This window comes from Phocoena phocoena, chromosome 13, assembly GCF_963924675.1.
Source record: "Phocoena phocoena chromosome 13, mPhoPho1.1, whole genome shotgun sequence".
In the NCBI taxonomy this organism is placed as follows: Eukaryota; Metazoa; Chordata; class Mammalia; order Artiodactyla; family Phocoenidae; genus Phocoena; species Phocoena phocoena.
In genome coordinates, this window is record NC_089231.1 from 27,189,948 (window position 1) to 27,209,662 (window position 19,715).

At 46.4% G+C, this 19,715-nt stretch overlaps 1 protein-coding gene across 2 annotated transcripts in view; it reads left to right on the forward strand.

Annotated features, from left to right (window-relative positions):
* LOXHD1 (lipoxygenase homology PLAT domains 1) overlaps positions 1–19,715 on the forward strand; it is a 198,858-nt gene that overhangs the window by 21,738 nt on the left and 157,405 nt on the right. For both annotated transcript variants that reach the window (XM_065889869.1, XM_065889870.1), the window contains exon 5: positions 15,917–16,015. In XM_065889869.1, coding sequence (XP_065745941.1) covers positions 15,917–16,015 — 99 coding nt within the window. The remainder of the gene's footprint in view (positions 1–15,916; positions 16,016–19,715) is intronic.

Genomic DNA, 19,715 nt, shown 5'->3' on the forward strand with positions numbered 1-19,715 from the left:
TGCTCTTTGTGTCTGCTGGTGCATAAAAGTTTTTAATTTTTATGAAGTCTAATTTACCTAGTTTTTCTTTTGTTGCGTATGCTTCTGGTGTCATATCCGAAGTCACTGCCAAATCCTATGTCATGAAGCTTTTGTCCCATGTTTTCTTCTAAGAGTGATATAGATTTAGCTCTTACATTTTGGTTGTTGCTTTATTTTGAATTAAATTTTGTATATGGTGAAAGGTAAGGGTCCAACTTCATTATTTTGTATGTGGATATTCAGTTTTCTCAGCACCATTTGTGGAAAAGACTGTGCTAAGACCATTCCCCATTGAATGGTCTTAGCACCCTTGTTGAAAATCATTTGGCCATATATATGAGAGTTTATTTCTGGGCTCTCTGTTATATTCCATTGGTCTAAATGTCTGTCCTTATGCTAGTACCACACCATTTTTATTACTGTAATTTTGTAGGAGTTTTGAAATCAGGATGTGTGAGACCTCCAAATTTGTTCTTCATTTTATTTTATTTTCTTTTTTAGATTTTTTGTGTGGACCATTGAATTTATTACAATATTGCTTCTGTTTTATGTTTTGGTTTTTTGGCCCTGAGGCATGTGGGATCTTAGCTCCTTGACCAGGGATCAAACTTGCAGCCCCTGCATTGGAAGGTGAAGTCTTAACCACTGGATCTCCAGGGAAGTCCCTCTTATTCTTTTTAAAGATTGTTTTGGCTATTCAGTGTCCCTTGATGTCCTGCTTCTTTTTTTCTACCTTTTTTTGTTTATTGGGATATACTTCACATACCATATAATTCACCCTTAAAGTGTACATTCAATGGTTTTTTGTATATTTGTGAAGTTGTGCAACCATCACCACAATCAAATTTAGAACATTTTTATCATTCCAAAAGAAGTCCTATACCCTTTAGCAGTCACTCACAACACACCCCTCCCAATACTCCCTAGGTCTAGGCAACCATTAATTCACTTTCTATCTTTATAGTTTTGTCTATTCTAGACATTTCATATACACAGAATCATATAATATGGGGCCTTTTGTGACTTGTTTCTTTCATACAGCATGTTTTCAAGGTTTTTTTTGCGGTACACGAGCCTCTCACTGTTGTGGGCTCTCCCGTAGCGGAGCACAGGCTCCGGACGCGCAGGCTTAGCGGCCATGGCTCATGGGCCCAGCTGCTCCGCGGCATGGGGGATCTTCCCGGACCGGGGCACGAACCTGTGTCCCCTGCATTGGCAGGCGGACTCTCAACCACTGCGCCACCAGGGAAGCCATGTTTTCAAGCTTTATTCATGTTATAGCATATATCAGTAATTCACTTCTTTTTATGGCCTAATAATACTCCTTTTTATATTTATACTACATTTTATTTATCCATTCATTGGTTAATGGACATTTGGTTTACATCCTGCTTCTTTTAATGCACCCTAAATTCTCATTAAGTATTTTTAACAGTGACACTACACCATAATCACCTGGAAGAAAAGATGAAAATGCTCTCTCCACCCCAAGTCCTCAGTCCTTGCCCAGGACTTAGAGGCTGCTGGAGAAACCTATGGATTCTCCTGACTCATCCCCACGTGAGTCAGCAGGTGTGGGTGTCCCAATCTTGGCTCACTCTCCACCACATCTCAACAAAAAAGTGATCCAGGCAGACATCACACTTCCTAATTAAGCATCTCAGATATATGTGCAGCCTGAACAGGGAGGTTGCAGCCACCTCTATGCTCATTTCCTTCTTAGAATGGGTGTCAGGGGTCCCGGCACTTTCTGGGGCCTGGGGAAGGTTGGCAGCTGCTTTTTCAGCATATCTGTGTTGATTATACCTGGAAACACAGTCTTGACTATCGAATCATTCCAGAAGCGTGGCGAATTTTCCCTCCTGCCATCTGGTTCTTTGCATTCCCCCACCTCCATTGACATGGACGCCTGATTCCCTTCCTGGAGGATTTATTTCATCCTGTCTGGAATGGCTCACCCTTTTGACACCCAGAACCCAGAGGTGCATTGACATTTACACACTGATGAAAGCCCTTGGCCAGGATCTAAGGACAGTCTCCCAGACCTCGAACTGAAGCTTCATCATTAGCAACTGCCATTGGTGATGCCCCCCCCCGAGCTGCTCTTAGATTCTGGGTCAGGGTGAAAACATGGTCTTTTCCCTCATGGTGCTCACAGTCTAAGAGAGGACAGACATTGCCATAGTACAAGGTATTCACAAAGAGGGTGGAGGGCATGATGGTTCAGAGCTCCCGTCTCAAGTCACAGAGTCCTAGGTTCAAATCCCAACAACGCCACCTACTAGCTATGGACAAAATCCTTCTTCAGACTGTGTCTTCGTGTGCATATACCTTACAGATAGTATCTTATTTAAAATTCATAACACCCTGTGGAAGTAAGGTCTATTATTATCTCCGCTTTGCACCTACAACGAAGGTCAGGGTGAACATCCATGACCCTGAGTAGTCTCCTCCTCTGTTTCTTGATCTCAGGCCAGCAACTCCCCTTTCTCAACCTGTTTGCTCAGACTGTGTTGGCTCTAGTGTCTGGCAGGCAGCGCTCTGAAAGCTGTTCTCTCCGGCACTAATAAACCATGCAGAGGTTTCAAGGGACCCATGGGAAATGGGATTGAAGCCTGAGGGACAGGATGAGACACCCTCTCCCCACCTACTCCCAGATTGTGGAGTGGAAGCCAGACTAGTGAGAGCAGTTTCTGGGGTTCAGGCCCCACCTCAGCTACCCTGAAAAGGACTGAATAGGACTGCTCTCACCAGAGCCCCAGGGCCTGCCTGCCTGCCTGCTGCCTTGGGGGCTTCTCCTTTCTCCCAGACATCTGTCTCAAGTCAGTTAGAGAGAAAATTGTGGATCACCCACTAAAATATATACCAGGGTCAGAGGAAACATCAGGGCCCGTGCCTCTTCCCCCTCACCTGCTCTATTTCACCCTCTCCTTCTGTTTTCTCCATGCCACCCAAACCCCATTGGGTCTAAAGCCCCAGCCTCTCTGGAAAGCATCACCTGTGCCCTTGCCTTGGGTTTTTCTCTCCCTGCAAACTCTGGAGAAAGTGAAGTCTGTGCCTTCCGCTGTAGTGCAGTGATTCTCAGAGTGGTGCCCCCACCCCAAAGGCAGTTAGGGGATGTGTAAGGAATCTCATGGGCAGAGAGGAGGAACTTTTCCACCTGCTCCCTGAGGTTCAGATACATTCTGGCTGAATCAGCTGTAGCCAGAACGAGCCACTGTGGCTGATGGGGGTGTGCTACAGCCCTCAGGAGTTTTGAGATGGATAAATGGCTGAGAAACACCATATCTCAGAGACCGCTATTTGCCTCTTTGGGTTCTAACTCCTTAATAAGTGTCTATCTGGTGTCTCCAGCTAAGCTCAGGTTTCTCTGAGGGTAACGCTTTCACTTGTGCCTGCGCACTTGGTCACTTCGGTGGGGCTTGGGTGAAGATCGATAAGACGCAAGCTCGTGTGTGTGTGGGTTGTGTGCAGACACACCCACTCATGAAGACCAGCAGCAGAGATGGGTGGAAAGAGCTCTCCTGGGGCACAGAGAGCTGGCTTCTAGACTTGCCCCTCTGTAATTGTGCCCCTTAGGCAAGTTACTTGTCCTCTGGGCTGCCTTCTCATCTTACCAGAAAACCCGGATGTTGTCCAAGGTCCCTTGAGGCGCTAGCTTCCTCTGGTACTCTGCTAGCTAAGCATCTCTCGGCCCTTTCACCTGGCTCCATGTTTCTTCCGCCCAGTGATCCCCTTGATGCTGGGTCACCTTTAGTGTGACATTCATGGGGCACAGCACCCACATGCAGTTGATAAGCACACTGCAGACTTACACAGGCTGAGAACGCAGGGCTACCCGTGCCTTTCTGGCCCCAGGGAGGCTCAGGGCACATCCCTGAAGCTGGAGGTGGGATGGGGGTGGCACTGAAAGATCAGGGGTGGGGATGTGGAGGTAGACAGGCAGGATAAGATGGAGTAGATTTGGGGTGACCCAGTGTTGGGGCTCGAAGGAGCATAAGCCAGGGACTCTCACCGGTAGGGAGGCACGGGCAAGACCTGTTTAGGGCAGACACGGCCTTCTCACTGCCAGTATGACGTCATTTCCTGCCTGCTGGCCAAGTAATTGTCCCCATCCTGGTGCCAACCCACAAACCCTCCCACCTTGAAAAGCACTGAGTTGATCACGTGGCTTAAGTCAGTACTGAGCCCACATTGCAACAGGAGAGCCTGCCAGCTTGGCAGTGAGACAGGCCTCTGAAGCCAGGAGCTGAGTTCCAGCTGGCCTGGGGGCTGTGCACACCCCAGGGCTGTCAGAGCCCAGGCACAACAGCTCATCAGGGTTTCAGACCAGGGCTCACTGACAGCTGAGAGGGCCCTTGCATTCAGAAGGGCCCGGAGTAAGGTGGGTCCGGCCACCACCCCTGCTCCCAGCTGGGACCTGTTCGTTAGGGACAAACCTTCTAAGGAGCATTTAGTCTTCTTTGGTGGATTAATAATAAATACGCCTGCAACCAGTTTTGTGTTGTGCTCCAAAGAGACTGAGGGGCTGGTAGTTGGAGGAAAGGGAGCCCACAAGGAGGAGCAACAGCTTGGGCAGGTGGGCTGCATGCAGTGTGCAGGCGGCGGGGAGGCAGATGACGTTCTCATTGCTTCCCAGTCTGGAGCAAATGGATTGGCTTTTTTTTTCTTTTTGGTTCTACCAAATGAGACAGCCAGTGCTGGGGGCCCAAAGTTGCCCAGAGCTGGGGACTAGGTAAAAATGACATTGCGTTCCTCTGGCACAATCACTGTTTCCACTCCTGTTTATTTCATCAGGTAACTGGGTTATAATTTCCAGCCCAGGCTGTGCTACACAATGATTATCACACAGCTCCGGGTGTGTACCAGGTCTTGGCAAGACTGTGTTGGGCACGGTGCCCAGGGTGCATTTGAAAAAAGGACAGCACAAGAAAGGGATCGTGATTAACGTCTTAGGGGCATGTGCAGGTTGTGTTGACCTGCAGTGGATTACGGACCAGCCAGAGAACTGCATGGTACAGGAGCAAATGCAAGCAGCCTGGGTGACTGATGCAAAAGACACCCATCGTGAGAGCCCTGCCAAATAAACCGGCAGCCCTGACCTACTCCCAGATTCTACTGGATGATATCATAGAGTAGTTAGATCATTAATTTAAAAATATAGCTCTCTGGGTCAGAAAGCACATGGGCTGTGCACCCTGAGTTCTAGTTCTGGCTTTGCCCCCAGCAGGGATGGGACATGGGGCAGAGCTCAGTTCCTCTCCTGTCCTCAGTTTCTTCCTCTGTGGAGTAGGGGCACCAGATGGCCTCTTGGGTCTTTTCAGTACTAGTAGAGTGTTTATTTTCACAAGCCACAGGCCAACAGAGGATTGTCTGGGGCTAGCCTTCCTCTACGGAGGCAGGAGGAGATTGGCTTTTGGCCCCTCCCCTTCTACAGTGGATGCTTCTTCCACATTTCATCCCCACCCCCTACTTTCTATTCTTTTGCACATGCGCATCTCCCCACCAAGAGCTCTGTCTCTGAACCCGCAATCTTTGTGGTCAAAACCTGGCTCTGCCTTTCTACCAGTTAAGCATGAACAGATGCCTTAATCTCTCTACCTCTATTTCCTCGTCTGTAAAGTGGGGATAACATTAATTCCCACTTCAGAAAGTGCTTGAGCTGGTTAATTAGGGGAGTGAACGTTAAAGGACTTAGTGCAGTGCAGAACATAGAATAAATGCTCAGTACATGAGGCAAGTCTGGTTGTCGCTGTTGTTACAAAGCCAGTGTTTCTCCCCCTGCTGCTTCTTCCACATCTAGGCTTGCGCTGACACTGAGATGCACAGACTCAAGATTCTGGCCTCTCAGACTAAGAAAGGACTTTGGAGGCACTAAGCGTCAGGATCCCCTCTAGAATCCGGCAGGCTCATCTAGACACCTGGGGATAGGCTCATGACCTTGACGGCAGCCAAAGCTTGCGAGGGGCACCGCTCTTCCCAAACCCCTTCCCTCTCCCTGACATTTCCCCTGAACCCAGCTCAAATGTTACTCAGGGTCCCCTAGCTCTATTTGCTGTGGCTGCTTCATGGGAATCATGGTTCCTTGGAACCCTACAGAGGTGGTCCTGGGCCCACGGACTCACAGCCACGAGGGCTTCGGGGTGGGGAGAGCAGGGCCAGCCCCGCAGCTCTCCTCCTCTGAACTTCACAGCAGCTTCCCACCCACCCCATCTGCTGCCACCTAGCATCGCAGAAAGTCATCTCCGGAAAGAGTGGGAAGAAGAGAACTGCTTTGAATGAGGCCCCAGTGAAGAGTACCAGATAATTTCAGTACCCAAAACGACCTTATCTACCCTCCTCCGTGTTCCAGAGAAGAGATCGGAAGCCCAGGGAAGTTGAGCAAGCTGCTCTTGGTCACACAGTGTACCTATAGGCAGAGCTAGAGCCTTGGGCTCAAGAGGCCGGCTCATGCTCCTCCAGTGTCATTCAGTGATTCAGTGGGCAGTGCGCATTTGTTGGGAATCTTCTCTGCACCAGATCCCGGGCTCAGGGTAAATATGTAAGGCCTTTTCTCTGTCGGAGCTTAGAGTTTAGAGGGGGAGAGAGTCCGGACAGTAAATAATCACAGTACAAAGGGATAGAATGTTGTAGGTGGGGGATGACCCAGGCCAACGGAAGCATAGAGGAAGGAGGAATCAGGAGGCCTTCATAGAGGAGGTGATGCTCAATCTGTGACTTCACGGGTGAGGAGTTCGCCAGGCTTTCAAACAGAATGAGGGCACTTTAGGAACTGATGGGTCTTGGTGGCACAGTGTCTCATTCACAAAGCTGGGGACAGACCCTCAAATTCGCAGCTTCACTGTGGCCTCAGGTTCCCTGAGACCACTGCCAGCAACATTCTCTTTCAACCAACCAGCCAGAACCTTTGGGGGAATTGATGGAATTGTATATTTGCCCCACACTTGGTTATTTTGGTTTTCAAATAGGTGTTTATAATAACCTTTGTTTCTATTTTTGGAAATTGCACTTGCGCAGAGCTGTATTATTTAATCATGAAAATGGGAGTTTATGATCCAGGTATTGCCTTGGCCTGTGGGTGTCCATTCCAGCCACCCATGGTTTCCTACTTGACCTCTCCCCTGAGCATCAAGTGTTTTTCATATTCTTTTCCATTATAGGTTATTACAAGATATTGAATATAGTTCCCTGTGTTAGACTGTAGCTCGTTGTTGTTTATCTAGTTTATATATAGTAGTTTGTATCTGTTAATCCCAAATTTATCCCTCCCCTTCTTTCCCCTTTGGTAACCATTAGTTTGTTTTCTATGTCTGTTTCTGTTTCATAAATAAGTTCATTTGTACCATTTATTTAGATTCCACATATAAGTGATATCATATGATGTTTTTCTTTCTCTGTCTGTCTCACTTCACTTAATGTGATAATCTCTGAGTCCATCCATGTTGTGGCAAATAACATTATTTCATTCTTTTTTTCTGGCTGAGTAATAGCCCGTTGTATATATGTACCACATCTTCATTATCCATTCATCTGTTGATGGACACTTAGGTTGCTTCCATGTCTTGGCTATTGTAAATAGTGCTGCTGTGAACATTGGGGTGCATGTATCTTTTCAAATTAGAGTTTTTGTCCTCTCTAGATATATGCCCAGGAGTGGGATTGCTGGGTCATATGGTAACTGTATTTTCAGTTTTTTAAGGAGCCTCCATGCTGTTCTCCATAGTGGATGTACCAATTTACATTCCCACCAACAGTGTAGGAGAGTTCCCTTTTCTCCACACCCTCTCCAGCATTTGTTATTTGTAGACTTTTTGGTGATGGCCATTTTGACTGGAATGAGGTGTTACCTCACTGTAGTTTTGATTTGCATTTCTCTAATAATTAACAATGCTGAGCAACTTTTCATGTGCCTGTTGGCCTTATGTGCCTATATGTCTTCTTCGGAAAAATGTCTATTCAGGTCTTCTGCCCATGTTTTGATTGGTTTCTTTGTTTTGTTTTCTTTTTTTTTTTTAATTAAGCTGTATAAGCTGTTTGTATGTTTCTGACATAGGGAGGTATTATCACATCCCCATTTTGCAGATGAAGGAAACAAAGGCACAAAAAGGTTAAGTAATTTGTTTATAAGTGAAGGAGCCAAAAGTGAACCCAGAGACTTGAACTTAATCACTGTGTAGGACAGCCTTAGAGACACCTCTGTTAACATTTTGTGAATTTCTTTTCTATTCTTTTTTTGTGCATGAATGTATTAAACACTATGTATTGATGAAAAATGGTATTGTATTATAGTCAGATTTATATCCAATTTTTTTCACTTAATAGCATTGACTAATCTTCTAAACTATTATTTTAAATGGCTGCATGGTATTTCATGAATGAGTGAATACTATAATTCACCCCCAACAATCCCTCATTTTGGATATCTTTAAGTTGTTCTCAATTTCTTGTTATTACTAACCGTGCTGTGATAGCCGTCTTTTTAGGTAATCCACGAACACAATTCTTTCCTAGCATAAACTGATTGTTATGCCCAGGGACTGAATTGTTGGCTCAAGGGGTTCACAGAATGATAAGTCTTTTGACATGTATTACTCACCTCGGGCAGCAACTGAGAAGTGCTGGCTTCCCAGCACTGTGGGAGGATAAACTCCAGCAATGGAGTGGAATCTGGGCTGGAAAGAGCGGAAATGCAGCCACAGTGGCTGAGGGCGCACGTGGAAGGGAAGGACCTTCGGCAGCGCAGCAGGAGTGGGGCAGGCGAGCAATGGGGGTGCGTGTGGAAATAGCTCCGTGGGGCTTGGCAGTGAGGGAGGTGAGCATGAGGTGGAGTAAAAGCTTATCTACTCAATACTGTCAAACACCTGATAGCATTAGGCTGACATCACAGTTTCCTAGGAAATATATGAGCTGCATATTTATTTGGGGGTGGGGGGGATGAAAAGTGCAGAGTACTTTTTCTTGATTACCACCCGAGAGCGACTATTCATGACTGAGTGATGTTTTAATGTTGTGTAACCAGGCTCGGCTGAGTTCAACCCTTGGCCTGTGTTCTAGCAAGTGTTAAGTGCCAAATAAGTGATGCAGACCCCAGAAGTTCTGGAATGGAGCACTTAGGGCTTGGGACGTAGGGCCCTTCAGAGAGAATCTGGGGTTTAAGCTACAGCCGGTAGGGTGGGTGTAATGACAGCTAAGGAGAGAGCCTTCTTGTCTGGATCCCTTGAGTCCAGGTGTGGGTTTCAATCTTTTCCAACTGTGAAAACTTGTGTCAACCCCCTGCTTCCACAGATTGCCTCATCGGTGGATGGTGACAATAGTCATTGCGAGGATTACAGGAGATAATAGGTGTGCTGGCCCACACTACGTTCTCAGTAAGCCCTGGAGGCTCTTATTATCTATTTTTTTAAAAAATTCTTTATTGGAGTATAATTGCTTTACAATGGTGTGTTAGCTTCTGCTTTATAACAAAGTGAATCAGTTATACATATACATATGTTCCCATATCTCTTCCCTCTTGCGTCTCCCTCCCTCCCACCCTCCCTATCCCACCCCTCTAGGTGGTCACAAAGCACCGAGCTGATCTCCCTGTGCTATGTGGCTGCTTCCCACTAGCTATCTATTGATTAGTGGGTGTGTCTGCAAGGGCAGCGAGGTCGAGGGCCTTATAGAGAAAGCAGAGGTGTTCCAGTCCTGTTTAAAGAATAGGGTGAATCTGGGTGAGAGATTTGGGCCTCTGGACTCGAGGGAAGAAGGAGGAAACTGTCTGGGGACAGCACTGGGGGAGGGAGAATTCGAGCCCATGGGCCTGGGAGGGCATTCACTGATCAGTGGCCATGACCTAGCTCTCAGCATGGAGCCTTGCCGCCCATCCTTGGGTTCTGCAGACCACATTCTCCCCATACCCATGCAGGCTTGAGTAGTTAGGGGCATTCCCTGGCTGGGGGGAGAGCGTTCCCCCTCGGCTTCCACCCCCAGGGCAGCCCCCCCGAATCTGTCTCCCTGCCATTTTCATCTCCTCCCACGCAGCGCCTGTGAGATCTCACTTCTGTGTGTTGGCATCCTTGCTCTGGGTGAGCGGAAGTGCCGGGTGTCAGGGTGTGAACCTGGCAGATGTGGTTGGGGGTGGGGTAAAATCAAGACCCGTCATCCTCCTTCCAGCCCTCCTCCCCAGTCTCACCTGCCAAAATAAATAAAGCCACTTTCTAATTAAACAGGATCTGGGGATGGGCAAAAGGCAGGGAAAGCAACTCAGCCAGCTCATCATTAGCTCATTCATGATTCTCTGCTTCCTGAAAAAGCCTGGACCACGTGAGCTTCTCGGAGGCTCAAACCACGTTGGGGATGGGATGACCTCTTCCTTGGCAAGTGGGCCAGAGGCTTAGTTATGGGGTCTTTGCTAGGCTTCTGCTGTTGGGCACACGATGAGCAGCTCAGCTGGCTCAGTTATGCACGCGGCACCAGGACTTGGGGCTTCCGGCCCCCTCAGGGCTCTGCTTCCCCCTGCCACCCAGGGTTGCTCTCTGGAGATGTGTCCCGTCACTGCTGTGTGCTGACTGTTCCAGACAGCGCGCTGGGGAGGCTGTGGGAGCCGCTGGTATACCCGGCGCCGCAGGAGGCGTCTGGGGCCTGCCAGTGCCTGCCTTTTCTGGAAGCCCGCACAGGCAGCTTCCGGCTGGTCCGCAGGGGACAGATTTCCTGTTTGGAGGGAGTAGCCTTGTGCCTCTGCAATGGGGCGTGCAGAAGCAAAAAAGGACAAGGGCAAGGCTGGACTTGGGTGTCCCCTGGGCAGGGCAAGAAGGACACAGACAACCCAATGATGTGGCCTTGAGGTAGCAATCTGTCTTTAAGCTGTAAATGTTACTATCTGTACAGCACCCCAGCTCAACGCTGTTTGGCTTTGGAAGGCACCAGGTGATCGGCACCGTGATCTGTATCTGTTGTATATTGTTCAGATCAAACGTTTCAATTAGTTTGTCCACTCCGAGCTCCCGCTGACCTTTAGTGGAAGGAGGCTACTACCTGAAAGGTTGGGTTGCTGGGTTCAGATGTACAGGCTATGCACTGCACAAGTGCAACTATGTAAGGAGACAGCTTTCACATCATAGAGCTTGTAGATTTATGCATTTATTATGACAGTTATCCAACAGATGGCAGTAATGTGTCTCGAGGAAGGGATCCCTTTATCTAATTTGCACAAAGGCACCATTTGGGCTAACAGTAATCCTGCTGAAAGGCCAGAGAGAAATCAGTTCTAGGGAGAATTTTATAACACATAATATGCCAAATGGGTAAACCACAGGCCAACTTTAGGGCTGGGGTGGGCCATCGCTAGTCCCTGTTTCTCCCATGCTCACTCAGGAAGGCGGATGAACTCCTTGTTAGTCCCTCCTCCAGCCTGACCTTCCCCTCTCTCCCCATCTCTGCTCCTTGCTCGTTCACAACCAGGCAGTGAACTGAAAGGCATAACGCCAAAGGTTACAGAACTGGACCTGCCATCGTCCCCACCTTCAGAAAACCCCAGACCAGACCCCCTTCTCCACTGGACTCAAGGGAACAGCAGGCTCAGCCTAGTCACACAACGTTGTAAGAGCAGGAAAAACGGAGCACAGGACCTGCTCCTTCTCACCCCTTCCACCCCAACAGAGAAAGGGCAACAGTTCCGCCCCCGTCAGAGCCCTGAGCCGCTTAGCTAGTGGTTAGGCTGTGCTGTGACTATCCTGCAACCAGCAGCTGACTCCCCTGAGCCAGGCAGCTCCATCCCCATCCAGGCCACAGAGAGCAGAGTTGCCTGCAGTCCTCTGCCAGAAACACACAGGACGGTGCCTGAGAGCACAAGAGGACACGGGGCAGGGGGTGGCCACACCCGGTCTTCTACCTGTCTTTGTGTGGACCATGAGTCTAGAAAGGCTTTTACATATTTAAAGGGTTGAAAAGAAATCCAAACAAGAAGAATATTCCATGACACAGGAAGCCTGCAAGCCCTAGAATATTTATTATTTGGCACTTACAGAAAAATGTTGCTGACCTCTGGCCAAGAGCATGAGAGCCCATACCATGAGGTATTCTGGAAACAGCCCTGGATTTGGAGACAAGAGACATGGCTTTGAGCCCTGCTGGCAACATTTAGCAGCTGTGTGTCCTCAGCTAAGCCACCTTGCTCTCTGAGCCCCGGTACCTCGTCTGTCAGTAAGAATGTTCACAGTACCTGCCCTCCTCACGTGGCCCTTGCATGGATCAGACTCCATCAAGGACATGCAAGTGCCTTGTGAACTGCAACCCCTGTGTGAAGATTTAGTATTATTTGCCAGGGAAGGTGAGTCATTCCTGGCCTCTTCTTTCCACCTTTCTTCTCGTCATCTTTCTCCAGACTGCCTTGCTCCCTTGGCCTCTGGGGCAGGGATTTTTCCTGGCCCTTCCCCTTTCCCCCTGGCCGAACCACCCACTGTGCCAGAAAGGCAAGTTTGCGTTTGTTGAAACTCTGATCACGGGAAATTGGGGGGCTCTCATGTGAACACTTAAGAGGAAGCCTTGCTGTACTGTGCTGGCCGTTTGCCAATGGTGAGGGAACGGAGCCCTGCTTTATTCTCTCATCAATATATGCAGTTCATCACAACTTAGAATGGGCGCTGGGCCCTAGGGCTTGCTTGGAAAATGGCAAATCAGATATTATGGGGTTCTGCCTGAAGAGGAAATATGGGAAAAGGGAGAGAGAACAGTAACAAAAGAAGCTTCTTTGTCTGTCTATGGGGCCTTTTTTTTTTATAATTAATTAATTTATTTTGGCTGTGTTGGGTCTTTGTTTCTGTGCGAGGGCTTTCTCTAGTTGCGGTGAGCGGATGCCACTCTTCATCGCAGTGCGTGGGCCTCTCACTGTCGCGGCCTCTCTTGTTGTGGAGCACAAGCTCCAGATGCGCAGGCTCAGTAGTTGTGGCTCACGGGCCTAGTTGCTCTGGGGCATGTGAGATCTTCCTGGACCAGGGCTCGAACCCGTGTCCCCTGCCTTGGCAGGCAGACTCTCAACCACTGTACCACCAGGGAAGCCGTATGGGGCCTTTTAAAGAGCAGATTTAAAAGGCAGTTCTTGGCCACTCCTCAGTGTGATCAAGGGTCATCTTCTATCCATCCAGCCAGCTACATGGGGACCCAGCACCTCATCCTGCTGTAGAAAGTTCCACAGAGTTTAGAAGACAGTCTAGCCTTGTTCCAGAATCGACTTCCTCCTGCATTCTGTTCAGCTGGCTTCCTGATCCCCGGGCACGGGCCCCTGATAGCCTCGCCTGGCAAGGCCTAGAAGCTTTCTCTGGCCTATTGGCCACTGACCCTTGGCTTATCATCCTGCTGCCTCACTTAGGCCCTGATACTCTGCTTCTCTGGTCTTTCCAAGGATGAGGATGTGTGTTCCCAAAGCCCTTCATGGGCTCCTGCTTTCCGGGCCTCATCTGCATGGGACTTGGGTACCTCTCCCATCCTCTGAGATGCTTCCTTGTTCTCCTGGCTTCCCTCCATAGTCTGCAAGGCTGCCTTTCCTGGTCAAATGTTGTGGAATTGCAGATTGAAGAGGACCCTCAGTGTTCTCACATCCCTCACCTCTGCCATTTTCTCCACAGCATCCCTGACAGGTGGCTCCCCACCAATGTGCTTGGCATAGAGTGACTGCTTAGGTGTCTCTGGGATTGGGAAACTCACTTCCCCCGAGGGCATCCCAGTCCTTTGTTGGATAGCCCTACATATTAGAAAATGTTTCTTTTGGTGAGCTAAAATATTCCTCTTTATAATTCAACCCACTAATTCAAATTCCGCCTTCTGGAATGATTCAGAGTGTCTGCTACTCCTTCCACAAATATTCCCTAGCCCCCTCATCCTTTCTCCTGCTTCACTGTGCCCAGTTCCCTTTGGGGTCCTGTTGCCCCTCTGACTGAAGCTCAGCAGTGGCCTTCAGAGCCTCTCCCAGTCCCCATGCCACCCTGGCACCACCGGCCCTGCAGAGGGGTTTTGCCTCTGTGTGAAGTGAGCCCTGGACTGCACCTGAGAAAGGACTTGAACCAAAGTGAGTGGCTCTCAGAGGCCCTGCCAGCCAGAGGAGGAAAGAACTCCTGCAGGAGGCCTGTGCACCTTGGAGGATGATCAAGAACGGGATTCGCTGGATGAACCCCCTGATGAAGCGTCCCTGGAAGGCAACCTGGAAATCTGCCTTGTTAACAAGCTCCCCAGGGAGCCTGAATGTGGCCCAAGTTTCAAGTCACTGAGCCGGGGTTTGCCTGTCTGGACTCTTCTGAAGGCCCTGGCTCCGTGTCCCGTCTCAGAAGAGTCTTAGTGGTGAAGCAAGAAGGGGTGGGAATCTGAGAACAACTGTCCTACTGAAGCCTTCATTTGGGGACAAAGATTGGAGGGTCTTCCCTCTCCCTGGATGGGTTTCACCAAGTAAAGATTGAGGAGAGAAAGAGAAGACTTTGCTCCTTCTTGGCTCAATGTCCTCAGCATGTCAAAGGCCAGCCATCAGGGCTGTGTGGGTGGAGTGTCCTCCGTGGGTCCCCTGCAGGATTCTGCACTGTGTCATCTCTAGAGGGCAGCCCTGTACTGCTGGACAGGATTCGAGATGGGAAGGGATGAAATTAGATTTCTTCTCACCTCCCCACCTCAGTCCTTTGCCCTGAGCAACTTCATGAGACTTTGAGATTTAGGAAATTCAATTCAATTAGCTTTTCAACATACTCAGTGAGACTCTAATATGTGCCCAGCACTGTGCTAGGGGCTGTGAGAGAAGCCATATGAGAGAAGGAAGTCCTGCTCCCAGACCTCTTTTAAGTTCTTGAGGAACATAGAATTCTCACCTGCAGGAAACAGCAAACAGCACAAGGAGGAGATGGTGAAACTTGGAAATCATTGACACAGAGAACATGGCAGAGCCAAGCAACACAGAGGAGCAAGACACGTGGGGGCTGGGACATGAAGGAAGGCTCTAGGGAGGAGGTGGGCAGAGGGGCTCTGATTTGGGCCTCAATTAAAACAGCTCTAATTTTTATCAGCTTCATAAGACATCTAAAAAAAAAAATGATTCTGGTACATGAAAAATAGAAAGCTATTGTAGGAAGGGGAAAGGGAAGGGAAGGTTGCCTCAGCCCTTAGAATTGTTGGCACCCGAAGAAAATCTAGAGGAATCTCCATTTCACACCACATAGCAATCCTTGGCTTTTGCTACCTCACCCTAAGGCCGGCTCCGGTTGGGGAGACCCGGGCAGGGCTCAACATGTTGTCAAGTTTACCTTGAGCTCCACCACCCCCTGACTTGAGGCCATGGCCAAGGCTTAAGCATTTTGGGGTTACAGAGAATGGATTTCTGTTCAATAAATGGAGCAAAGATACAGGAAGCTGATACAGGTCTTTAAATTAGGTAATGCCTGAACATGCATTTGCTAGCTATTATTGGTTCCTCTGGTCTTTGCATTGGTTATGGCCTTGACAACTTACATATAAATTCGATTTTTATTTGCATAATCAATTTTCCCCCATGAATTTTTATACTGTGATGCAGCATAGAGAACAGATTGGAGAAGACAGAGTAGAGGCTGGGGACCCAGTGGGAATCATTTCAGTATCCAGAGGAGAAACGCTGGTGGTGGGTTGGTTGTATTTGGGTTGATTCATGCATCCCAAGGCAACAAGTTAGTAGATAAAAACAGAAGTCCCCTCTACCTCTGATTTCTGCTCTGCACGCAGTTCAGCCATGACCATTTAGAACCAACGTCAGGCGACTTGTGTCTTGCTTGGTTATTGAAAGTAATGGTGACAATTCATGCATTGCTGGAGGGAAGGGTGGATGGTTGGTAGCTACTTTGGCCTCTGTTCTTCTCTACTCAGGACCTGAATGAGCTGAGACTTTCTCTGTCTTCATCTCCAGGTAACAAGTATGAAGTCAAGCTGTACACTGGTGATGTCATTGGTGCAGGGACTGATGCTGACATCTTCATCAATATCTTTGGAGAGTATGGAGACACAGGTAATGGGTTTGAAATCCTTTCTTCAAAAGCCATGCCCAGAACTACTTCTTAAGTGGGCTGTTTTCCACCCTCCTGGAAGAGGAAGGCAACTCCAGTCTCCTCTAGGCTCTCCTGTTGAGCCTCTCTCTTCTTCTTGTGACGTGGTTTGTCATGGCCTTCCTTGGGCAGCATGGTGTCCATCTTGTCAAGTTTGTGTGTGTGGTGTGTTTTCAGAGTAAGTTGTGCTTGGATTTTTGGTTGATTTAAAATCATCCTGCATCCTAGAACAGACCCAGGCTCCACATCTCCAGGGGACTCATCCTCACTTACTCTCTATCTATCTCCCTAGGCTCCATGCCCATCTTGAATTATATTTTGGGATGTGACTGGGCATGGCCTGATTCACTGCATGATTTGGGGCAAACAAGAATGGGGCCAGGGGATAGACTTACACTTGGCCTCCTAGGTGGAGCAGGAACTGAGGGCACAGACACAGCTGCCGGTGTTGGAAGGAAGTTCAGGCCAGCAGAACTGAGACAGGTGGTGTTGTCCTGCTTCTGCCAATTTAAGGGAATATTATAGGAGTTAGAAAGCTACAAAGACATGAATTTTGGACACAGTATATTAAATAATAAGAATGCATTGCTGGGATTTTAAGAAAAAAGAGAAATCTCCAGGTGTCAGAAATGAAGAGAGAACTTAAACTAAAGTATCAGCTGTGAATTGATGCTGTGGATCTTGGAATCAGGGAGCCTTTATGTTCAACAATCTACAGGATGGATTTCCATACACATTTGGGGTCAGAAAATGATATTTTGGCTCTGTATGAGGCAAAATATGCAAAAAATTAGAACCACACATAAAGCCAGGATCCCTGAAGTTCACAGGAACATCTTCAGTGAAAAAATAGACTAGGAAAAAAATTGCTCATCAGTATAGTAAACTTATCTCTGTAAGAACTCCAGATTAAAAAGACAGTTGATGGGAAATTGATATCTTAGGCTTACACACATGTGGGCTTGAGGTCTGATTTTACACTACAAGTGTGATTTGGGTACCCTCCCCTTCAGGCACAGAAAATTCGTTCCATGCCAGTAATACCCTTCGGTGCTTGGCAGAAGCACTTGCAAGACTTCATGAGATTCCCACAGATAAAGTACTGGAGATGAGTTCACGTTCCAAAACTACAAAACACTCAAGGACACAATCCACCATGACTAACCATCAATAGACACAACAGACAATAAGATTAAATTCTCCAGAATTTCAGGTAATAGAGTAATCTGAGAAAGGCTATAACTTAAGTATGTTTAAACTGTCTATAGACATGAAGGAAACAGTTAAGGAAAACAACAAGGCACTATGAAAAATATAGCAAACAGAAATACAGTAAATGAAAATATAGTTACTAAATATAAACACTTAATGGATGGGTTAAACAACACAATTAGAAACTGTTGAATAGAGAATTATTGAACTGTAAGAGAAATATAAACAAAACATGCAGATGTGGCTGAGACATAATGGGTTGGAAAATATCAGTGACAGGTCATGAGATGTGGAGGAGAGAATAAGTTCTGACATGTTGAACAGGAGTTTCAGAAACAGAATATATAGAATAGGTGAGAGGAAATATTTGAATAGATAATGGCTGATCACGTTTTTTCAGAATTAAGCAAAGATATGACTCTTCAGATTAAAGTAACAAAAGACACTGAACATGATAAATAAAAACAGATCCACATTTAGATTCATTGTAGTGAAGCCAAAGGCCAAGAGAAAGATCTTAAAAGTAACCAGATTCGGTGGATTATTTTCTATAAACACAATTAGATTGATAGCAAATTCCTATCAGCAAGCTATAGAGGATATAAGTTTATGGAATAATATCTTCAATCTTCTGGGAATTCCCTGGTGGTCCAGTGGTCATGGAACTAAGATCCCATAAGCTGGGTGGCATGGCCAAAATAAAAAAAGCAAAAACAAAACAAAAAACAAACAGGGCTTCCCTGGTGGCGCAGTGGTTGAGAGTCCACCTGCCGATGCAGGGGACGTGGGTTCGTGCCCCAGTCCGGGAAGATCCCACATGCCGCGGAGCGGCTGGGCCCATGAGCCATGGTCGCTGAGCCTGTGCGTCCGGAGCCTGTGCTCCGCAACGGGAGAGGCCACAACAGGGAGAGGCCCGCGTACCGCAAAAAAAAAAAAAAACGAAGAAAAAGCAAAAAAAACCCCCAAACTTCAATCTTCTGAGCAAGGACATATATCAACCTAGAATTCTGTCCTCAACTAGGTTATCATTCCAGAGTGAAGGCAAAATTAATGGATTTCCAAGCAAACAAAGAGAAATAGGACTGACCACTCACTCATAGACCCACGCTTAAATAACCACTGAAGGATATGCTTTAAGAAAAAGAAAATTGTACCCAGAAGAAAAGTGTGAGATGCAAGAAACAAAGGTGAGCCCCCAAAATGATAATTATATAACAAATTTAAGCAAGCATTGACTATAAAAACTGATACTAATAATAACTGTTATCAAGACATGAGAAAATGTGGACCCTAAACACTAAAAGATAGTGATCTTTGAGAAAGAAAGGAGATAATGAGAGTTAAAACATAACTTGGTTGTAGCCCATTCCCCTACCCTAGGAGAGCAGAGAAGTTGATTAACTTTAGACTTTAATACGTCAAGTATGCATATTAAAATTGTAAAAGTAACCACCCCCAAATAGAAATGTATAATTTCTAAATCAATGGAGGGAATAAAAGGGAATAAAGACTCAATCAACCAAATAGAAGTCAGGAAATGAAGAAAAAAAAAGCATGGCTACTAGCAAAAAGTAAGATAAGTGTGTAAATAATACAATAAATAGAAATAAACTAAACTCATCAATTAAAGAATAGATATTCTCATATTAAATTAAAAGAAATAAAATCCAGCTTAAATATATGATACATAAATGTCTGAGAATATATACAATGGAATAAAGTATACCAGGAACATATCAACTACAAGAAAGAAGCTGGTGCTGCTATATTAATAACCATCAAATTAAACTTGCAGACATTACACTTCATTAGAAATAAGTATATTATACAATGACAAAAAGAGCAATTAACCTGGAAGATATGATAATTCTGAACTTGTACAGTTTTAACAACATATTTTCAAAATATGTGAAGCAAAAAATAATAAAATTCTTGGAGAAACTTGACAAGTACATAATCATAGTGGAAGATTTTAATACAACACTCTCAGTAACTGATAAGTCAAATGGATAAAAATTTAGTATGGGTGCAGATTTTAACAACACAGTTAATAGCCTTGATCTAATGGAAGTATGTAGATTCCTAAATCCAACTGGTAGAGAATACATTCTTTTCAAGTGCATAATGACAAATGCAAGTGAATCAATAACACAGAGACAACATTCTTTGATCACAAGTCAATAAAATAAGAAGAAACTTCAACCTCTGGCCCCATTTAGAAATAAAACTTAATTTTCATAAAAACTAATGATCATCTATAAAATCATTAGAACTTAAAAATCATTAGAACCAATGAGAAAGTTTAATAAAGGTGTTGGATACAAGATTAATACACAAATATTAACATAAACAGCAAGCAAATATTTAATTTAAAAATATATGATTTACAATAGCAATTATATGTCTAAGAAAAACTAGCAAAAGCACATTCTGGAAAAAAATAAAGATTTC